At 44.0% G+C, this 9706-nt stretch overlaps 1 protein-coding gene across 1 annotated transcript in view; it reads right to left on the bottom strand.

Moving 5' to 3' along the window:
* The window catches only part of NRXN3 (neurexin 3), a gene marked incomplete in the record, with an annotated part of 200881 nt that overhangs the window by 103582 nt on the left and 87593 nt on the right, over positions 1-9706 (bottom strand). The window contains 5 exon segments of the mRNA XM_072427916.1: positions 1619-1738; positions 3522-3548; positions 6744-6917; positions 7674-7864; positions 9173-9554. Of these exon segments, the coding sequence (XP_072284017.1) occupies positions 1619-1738; positions 3522-3548; positions 6744-6917; positions 7674-7864; positions 9173-9554 (894 nt within the window).

Genomic DNA, 9706 nt, shown 5'->3' with positions numbered 1-9706 from the left:
GTCACATTGGGGGTTCTCAGTTGGGGTGCACTGCCATCATACAGCTGGCTGGTGTCACATGGGGGAGTTGTCAGTTGGGGTGCAGTGCCATCATACAGCTGGCTGGTGTCACATGACCAGTCACATGGGGGGGTGTCAGTTGGGGTGCAGTGCCATCATACAGCTGGCTGGTGTCGCATGACCAGTCACATGGGGGTGTTGTCAGTTGGGGTGCAGTGTCCTCATACAGCTGGCTGGTGTCACATGACCAGTCACATGGGGGGGTGTCAGTTGGGGTGCAGTGCTATCATACAGCTGGCTGGTGTCGCATGACCAGTCACATGGTGGAGTTGTCAGTTGGGGTGCAGTGTCCTCATACAGCTGGCTACAGTCACATAATCTGTCACATGGCAGGAGCGCCCGGTGCCCTCATAGACTTGGCATTGTCATAGGCCAGGCCTGCGGGATTTGTTTCTGCAGAGCTTTAATTAAATATTATAAATAATTAATTTCTCTTCAACCAGCAAAGAATTCAGACCGCAAACGCCCTCCTGTGACCTTCTCTGCTGAATCCTCCATGACTCACCCCAAACCAAGCAGATTTAACCCCTGAGGGGGCAGTCCACCAATGGATAGGAGTTTGGATTGGAGTTCAGCAAGATGCCACACAGACTGCTATGGGAGCTCACAGGAGGGTGACAACACTGGGTGACAACACACGTCCTCCTATCATTTTATTAGCATTAGATTCTCTAAATGCGTGTCACCGATTACATGACGCTGGGACATCACTCCACACGTGTGCCATTTCAGTACCAGAAGCAGGTAGGCACACAACAATCATCAAAATATCAGAAATGGTCACTTACCTGCACAGCCACCCTGTAACAATCCGGCTACATGTGACATCACTTACCTGATGGGAAAGAATACAGGTAGGTCCCCCTCCTATGACCCAATTCACACATAGGTGTACACAGCTGACACCACACACATGGCAGGTAGAATCCCCAGGAGGTGAGTGCAGCCTCTATAAGTCTGTCTGTATATCAGCGCCCTGCAATCCTTGGTACTACAGGGATCAGTGAAAGGGCCAGTTACTCAGGGTTGCTTTACACACACGGAGAACTTGTTGAAAGGTGGATAGGGGTGTGTCCTGGACCAGACTGTATGCAGTGTAGTCTGCAGAGAAGGTCAGGTCTGGCTGCACTGTGTGATAGGGGTTCCAGGGTCATAGGACTAGCAGAACAGAATTAGAAAGATTATAATGTGATCTTTTACAAATAAGAGTAGGAGTGGCTACCATATTAAGGGGAGGAGCTATCAATGGGAGGGGCAGGATTTTTATTTTACCCATTATTGTCTGGCCAATCAGAAAGCAGAGCTTCCACCCAGCCAATAAGATTGGCTTCATACAGGTGCTGTGCGGTGGCCCAGCTCCATCATTTGCATAGAGGAGGATTATGGGAAAGAGAGGTGAGGAGCCCCCGTGACAGTCCCCAGCTTCATCCTCCTGCTAATCATTATGGCTCAGATAAGCCATGACAGGGCTATCATCCTGTGTAATATTGGTGCTGGATGGGGCCCCTGCAGCAACTTCACAATAAACTGACATTTCTGTTTTTTAGGGTGTACTTACGGTCGTTGCACTGGGGCCCCGAATAGGACGTCATGGAGCAATCACAGGTAAAACCCTCCCACTGCTGCATGCAGACACCTTGGTTGGCACAGGAGTCCTCTTGACAGGTGGTGGTGGGACCTGGAAGAAAAAGGGTGAACATCAAACAAAATGTGGTCATCTTCATCCGCTGAACCATCCCAATTCTCCAATCACAGCATGCAGCACACACATGTCATGCAGGGGGCGGAGACGAGCCACAGTGGGCGAGGCATGCAAAGAACAGACCACCCCAAAGCCTCTCCCATCCAAGGGGTACCAAACCTCTATTGGATCCCTGGACTGAAAAATAACAGCATGCTATACTCCCAGAGCACCCAAAGCCCCGCCCCCAATGCCACGCCCTGCGCCAAACCCTGACAATAATAAACCTCAAGACAAATTTACATATTTCCATGCAGTCAACAGAAACACGTCAGCAGGTGTCGATGGGCATCGTGGCGTGTTTTAAACGCCAACTAGTATCATAACACACGCATGATAATATGTATATTAAACAGAGAGGATTTGGAGTCACACGGTGAACACGTCATTTGTATTGGTAAAATACTCCACAGTCATGTGACCAACAACTGTGTCACATGATACAATCTGTACATGTTCACACTATAGAGCTCGTGACTCCACCCCCTGTGGCAGTGTGGGTGTGTCAGTTAAAGGAGAGGCTGAAATTACAGAGCTGGAAATTTCAGATTCCTGACTGTCTGCTCTGTTTAGGAACTGAAGCAATCCCATCAATGTGACAGCCAGAAAACTGGCATTTTTAGATGGGGTATAGCAGTGCTCCCATTGTGTGTGGACCCCCAGGAGTGTTCTGTAACCCCTCTGGGGTCACTTTGGGGCCTCTAATCACATGTGCACATGACCCATGTGTGCACAATCACTCCACTCATGCTGTGCAGTGATGCCAGTTACACAGCATTTCATAGTAAGTATGGGGGAGGGGACACTAATCAAAGTAAACAGATCATCACGGCCACCCTAGAAGTAGCAAGCATGCCTCCACCTGAAGCTTTGCACACAGGTAACACACTGATCATCAGACGATCATTATCACACGAAAGAAGAACAAATTGGTGGTGACACCATGCGTTTTATTAACGGCAGGACAGCAAACTTCTGTCACATGACCATTATTCCCCACCATGTCTCACAGTATTTTCTATCCCATTGTGATATACAAGCACCCCATTGACTTGAGGGTCCCCCAATCACACCCCTTATCCCCTACATTTCAGCCATTGTGCATCATGCTGCATTAGATGAGACAAGGAGCCAAGCACACGATGTACACAGGAAGGAGCATGCAAAAGGACAGGGTCCGGTCATGGTCAGTACCGCCTCGGGTCACCAATACCAGGGACTAATACCACTATCGTTATACCCCAGAAATCTCATACCAACCCCCAATATCTAAGTGTTGGTATCTATTCTAGGTAGTTTGTGAGGGACCCCGCTTTGATATGCATTGCTGGGACATGGGGGGGGCTATTAGATATATATAATTATAAATAAAAGGGAGGCTCTATGAGTAGGCGGAGCAATATCAATGTGACAACGCCTTTCTAATTTCATACATGGATGATTGTGTGTAACTGTTTCTGCAGCCCTGAAGTGATATTCTGCTGGAGGAGGCTTCACATGACACCATCATCTGTATGGGGTCAGCATACAGTATATGATATATATCTAATTATTTACAAATAATGACCCCTCCTAAACCCCTTCCCTGCGGTACTGACCATTCCCTTGCACAGACAGCAGCCAGAGCAGCCTGCAGTACAATCCCAGTGACAATGTCACCCTCTGGTGGCTGTGTGGCTGTACTACAAAGGATGTAGCAGGTTAGAAGATGGCAGACTACCTTGTAGATTAGCTTTGGTCAAAGCGTCTTTGTTAGCCAAGGAACAAAAACAAAGCAGATGTTAGTACAGCAGTGACTGACGAGGTACCCCAAACCTCATGCCCCACACCCCCAACAACCACCAGCAGATGGCCAGCCGCCAGCAAGTCCTGCGCACAAGCAAAGCCCACAGTGCAACAAGCGCGCTGCCCTTTAGGAATGGCGGCACCCTAGATCTCATCACCTGCGGATAGGAGCCCCGGGGGGATAGAGAGACACACAAATACAATTTATAAATTTCATGGCTCCATCTGTTTCACAAGGACGCCCAGACCTTTCAGGGCGCCAGACATCTGGTACTCCCCCTTCCTGGAGTACCTTTCTGCCAGTTACCTGAACCCTCTCCTCATTCTGCATGCTGTGCTTTCATGTCTGCCAACACTTTTTGACTCTTCTTGCCTGTGTATCTAAGCTGAGAAAAGTGACTACATACTCCATGTTGATGTGCTGGAAATCATTGGAAGGTTCAGTTAATTCATTGATGAAATGCAGAATTGAGGGGACATCCCACAACTTTACATTAGCGGGATTTCACCCACTTTCTGCCTTGGTAACCCCACGCACAGGAATGTGTCATTGTAATGAGAAAAAAAAAAAGAAATCTTCCAATAGGGACAATAAAAAATGCTGGACACAGAAAAGGAAGAAGGTGAAGTACAAATGAGGGCACAAAACACAATGTCAGGGGATGGGAGATCCTTGGACAAATCTTTGTCAGTCAGTTGGACCGCAAACTATTGGGATTACTACTGGGATTGGGGCCGAGGTACATAGATAAATCCCAAATTCTATCCAAGCTCATTTACCTATATATTGGACATACACCTACAGACTATCTATACTACTGTACACCCCTATATATCATCTACACTATATATAAATTACACTATACCCCTATATATCATATCATTAATACTATATATCAATTATACTTTACACCTTGTGTATGTATGTATGTATACTACATGTATGTATGTATGTATGTGTATAATATCATCTATACTACCATATACTTATAATCTATACTATACAACTATGTACAAATACTATACTTATATATACACAGGAGTATATTATTGATGATATAGGAGGTGCTCATTTAAGGAAAGTGCTATTGCTAGACATGAGAAATTGGGGCCAATGGTTCTAAAGGAAATGGAGTCACAAGAAAATGTATTGTTATTCAGGGTTTGGAGAGTTATGATGATGTTCCAAAATGTAATGACATGACTATATTTGGATACATTTGGATAAATGTTGATTGTTGTTCATGAAAAAAAGACATCCCCTGAAAATAAGCCCTAGTGCATTTTTTGGAGCAAAAATTAATATGTCACTGTCCTATTTTCGGAAAAACCGGGTATATTTATCATCTATATTATAAAAACATATACTATACTCAAAATATATATATATATATATATATATATATATATAATGTTGATTTTGGTCCCGTTATCCAGGTACGATATATAATCTGTACTATACTGTGCATAAGATTGCAACAAAAATATTGCAATCCTCCCTCCCCCATCTCCCCAAACATCAGATATCTTACACTCTGGGAGGGCCCCAAATGTATTTGAATTAAATGTAATGCAGATAGAGGAGAATAGGACGTTATGGGGAGGATTTAGAATGAATCCAAGCCCAGCTTTTCCACCACAGTATACAGCACCACCCAAAACTTAAAGGTAGAGAACAATGTCTGCCAAACATCCTGCAGGTTTTATTTATATCTCTCAATGACTCCAGTGTAATATTTCCCTGCAAAATTTCCCTTCCTCGCTCCTCTCACTATACGGAGATTTCCCCAAAAGTTTTTGTTTTCCTCCCTCCCACAAAGTTATAATGAAGGTGAGACTCACAGCTGGATTCACACTTTGGCCCTAGCTTGCCAACGCTGAAGAGGATACAATTTCATCAGTGAAGCTGGGTGATCCAGAAAACTTGGAATGGATTTACTAGAAGTCATTTGCATTTTGTTAGCAAATGTTTTCAATCATGGAACTGATTCATTCCAGGTTTGCTGGATCACCCAGCTTCACTGATGACCGTGTATCCTCTCCAGCCTTGGAGACCTTATTAAATCAGGGCCATTTTTGTTGATTCTACAGAACTTAGAATGCTATAGAGGAGGGGTGGTGACAACATTATTTGGATTTGTAATGACTCTAGGAGTTAAACGTGGATGTGAATTCTGGAAAAGATGTCATGGAATGATCAGGAGATCAAGATAACGCGGGACTCCACATCTTCAGCACAGCACCATATTTTTTGGGTGATGCCCCTTAAATTATCCTATGATCATATCATCACATTCAGAGGTAACCAATGCAAATAATAAAGTAAATGATGGTAAAGCATTTGCTTGAGGAATCCTATAGCTTAATAGGCAATTCAGGAGTCAGAAGGGCAAAGATGTCATTTAGTAGATCAGAATTTATTCCATTGGTGATGGTAATGGAGGTAGAGGTCACATGACTCATGATGGAAACTTCACAAATCATCAAAGAAAATGATGCTAAAATACATTTTTTTAAAAATGATAAAATCATAAAAAACAAAAAAAACATGAATATTGTGCAAATGATCCAAATGAAAATATTTCACAGTATTTGCTGCAAAGTCTTCACATCTCTCCCATTCTGGGAAGGAAATTGGCATCGCATGTAAGCTGGATATAAATGTGGACACGGCACACCTCTTGTATCTGATATGCAGATTTGGCCTTCTTTTACAAGCAAACATGTGCCAAACTAGCCAATATTTTCACAGTAAAAGAAAATGAAATCGGCTCTCGCCCATTTCTAATTCAAGAACTTGCAGGATTTTATTTCCATAGCTGGCAAATGTACCATTAAAAAAATAAATATTCTCTGTGAATTCTATCCTGAAGGTGACAACAGCTATAAATGGACATCAGTCAGGAAATCGGGAGGGTCAGCAGCTGTCAGATTGTCTCCGAGTGGTCAGGACTTGAAGGATGGTCAGGCAGTACATCGTGATGGAGGAGAGTGAAGAGGGCCACGGTGAGGATCAGAGTGAAGTAATGTGATGGGGTGAAGGTGCAGGACAGGGATGCAGATGAGAATGTGATGGAGGCATCAAGGGATGAAGTGAGGGATGCCCATAAACTAGCGTTGCCCTCCATGTAGACAGAAGGGTAATATGGCATTGTACCTTCACATCCACGTTCGATCTGTCCACTGCGGTGCAAAGCATCATTGATCAAGTCCGGGAGGCGTCCATTGAGGTCCACAGAAGCCAGACAGCCCTGAAAGCCTTCCCGGGAGGCCACCAGTTTTGGCAGGTTGCTGTACATGCCCTGCGGCAATCCAGCAATGTACAGGTCACCTGTAGGGACACAGATATTAGGGAGGAATTCCAGCCAAGCAAAACTCACCTGGAAAAGTTACAACACAAATTCGTATACCAGGAGCAAATATTAACGCTTATCCAACATTTCATCAAGCAGCAGTAAAAGGATGTGGGCACCTTGTGTAATTTATAATATTTTAGGAAAACTACAAACAGGATTAGGTAGAGAACCATCAGAATTATACTGCTTTTTTACTGCTTGCGGGGTAGGTTGGGGGTAGATGTACTGGTGTAAACCAATCTCCAACCTATGCATCTTAATAAAGTGTCAATAATGTGGCTCCAAGTTCAGGTTATCAGAGAGCAGCAGAGGAACCTGGATCTTATCAATGGAGTTAAACATATTTATATGTGAGGGACACCAATGGAAAGGACAGAAGAAACTTCAGATTTGTAAAAGTCCCCTTTTTATTGTTTAAAAAGAAATCGAAATCCCTTTAAAGATTAACCCCAACCAAACCTGGAGGTCACCACAGTTCTTACCCCTGTCTGTAAGAAAAAGGTGGAGAAAAAAGGGGATAAGTGACACATCAGAGAGGAAATCTCTTTAATGGTGCACAGAAAGCAAAAAACAGATGTTCTGTCCCTTCCAGTGGTTTGAGTTGTTACTTAATCCTTCAGCACCTTGTCTCATTAGGTGACTGTGGGTATGAGATGCTCTTGAGACAAAATTGCAGCAAGCTTTGATATTACCCATAATGCTCTATTACTAGTACTCAAGCCATGTCTCACCTTTCAGATCCAGGTTTTTGGCTCCATTTATAACCTGTGTGACCGACTTGGCATCCACCTTCAAGGTATGCGTATTACTGTTATCTCGTGTGATGACCACATGATGCCACTGATTGTCATTGAGTGGTCTCTCACTGTTTCCCTTGATTACATTAGGGCCGTTTCCAAGATCAAACACATAGTGGATGTACCTGAGAAGAGATGACACACATGACTATTTCTGTCAGATCCCCAACTGGATAGAATTTCCATCTCTGCCAGATCCCAAACTTACAGAATTCTGACCTCTCCTAGGTCCCCAACACTACAATGTTTCCAATTCTGCTAGATCCCAAACAATACAGAGTTCTCATCTCTGCTGGACTCTCCACTCTCCCTTGTTTGTCAGACCTCCAATGATTTTACATCTCTGCTGAACCCCCAACCCCTTGGACTTCCCATCTTTGCCAGACCCCCAACCCTATAGAGTTCCCATATTTGCTGGACATCTAATCCAGCAAAATTTCCACCTCTGCCAGACCCCAGCTGTACACAGTTTCCAACTTTCACATTTCCCCAATGCTACAGATTTCTACTTCCCCCACAGGCTAGATTGTAAGCTCTTTGGGGCAGGGTCCTCTCCTCCTCCTGTGTACAGCGCTGCGTAATATGTTGGCGCTATGTAAATACTGTTTATTATTATTAATAATAATAATAATAATTTCTCATGTTTGCCAGACCTTCAACCCTACAAGATTTCCCCTGCAGAGGTTCCTATGTTTTCATCCAACCCTGGATAATTTCCATCTTTACTAAACCCTCAATCCTAAAACCTACTGGAAAGTTGCCTCCACTCACCAACTGCCAGAATGTTTAATAATTGGTAAACCAAATACAGAGGTAGCAGAATGTCCACATTTCCTTATGAGCCCTAAAGAACATAGCATGTGACTATGAGGACCAAATCGGTTTGTAAATTGCTTCATCCAGCTTATGACAGCAATTAACATCCAGGTGTTATAAACCAAACATTTGGAGGTTGTGCAACTAAAAATACAGTAAAGTGGCTTTAGAGATTCAGAACTAAAATAGAAGTTTGCAGCAAGTAACAGCAGCACATTCTGCTCATCTGTACTGGGTTACCTGAGGGTTGGGTCACTGCAGTTCTGTAAAGATCAATGTTTTAGGGATAGGGGGGACCCTTGCCAAGACCGCAAAACATTAATGGATCCACCTTTAAATGATCACTTTAAATCTGCAATCTAATTCTAAATCTGTGTCTCCAAACATTGTACATTTATATCCCTTCAAGTGCCTTATTTGACTCTTTTTAAACACTCAACTGCCCCCCATAGTAACTTCTGGCAATCCTTATATTCTAAAACTGTCTACATTACATTGCTTTCACCTCACAAAAGCCCCAAGTATTTTATGACTCCTACAACCATTAAAAGGGTCCACCAGTGTCCGAATCAGTGATCCCCAGACCCCACAATCAACCCCATGGCCTCTGCTCCTACCCCTTCACCAGCTCCACTGCGATGAAATCATTGCCGTCTCCGCTGTTAAATAGAATGAAGCCATCAGAGGAGATAGTCTTGAATTGGAAGAAGAGGTGCATGGAGGTGTAGGCCTGCAAGGTGGAAAGGGTCAGGTAGCTGGGCTTGGTCCTAAAGGTGACAGGGTCGGCGATGATGGGACGTAGTCCGAACCGTGCCTTCAGCTCACAGTAGTCAATATCTCCATTCTTGCACAGGTCGATGTACAACAAGCCATTGAACATTAGGCTTTGGAGGTGTCCGATGAACTTAGAGGGCACGGCTGAAGCAAACCTCTTTTCCGTCATGGAGCCAGTCTCAATGTTGTGGAATTCCAAGCGGGTGTGGTCTCCCGCCATCGTACCTGGATAACGGGACCGAAATCAACATTTTCAGGTGCTGATACCAGCAACCACAGATACCAGAGAGATCTCCAGTAGTTTGAATTGATTTTTTTTAAATAAATGTCATCCTCAATACAGACACAACAGGTCCCAATGTCAATACAGATTATGC

This window comes from Pyxicephalus adspersus, chromosome 12, assembly GCF_032062135.1.
Source record: "Pyxicephalus adspersus chromosome 12, UCB_Pads_2.0, whole genome shotgun sequence".
NCBI lineage: Eukaryota > Metazoa > Chordata > Amphibia > Anura > Pyxicephalidae > Pyxicephalus > Pyxicephalus adspersus.
This window is presented reverse-complemented; position numbering and strand designations above follow the sequence as displayed.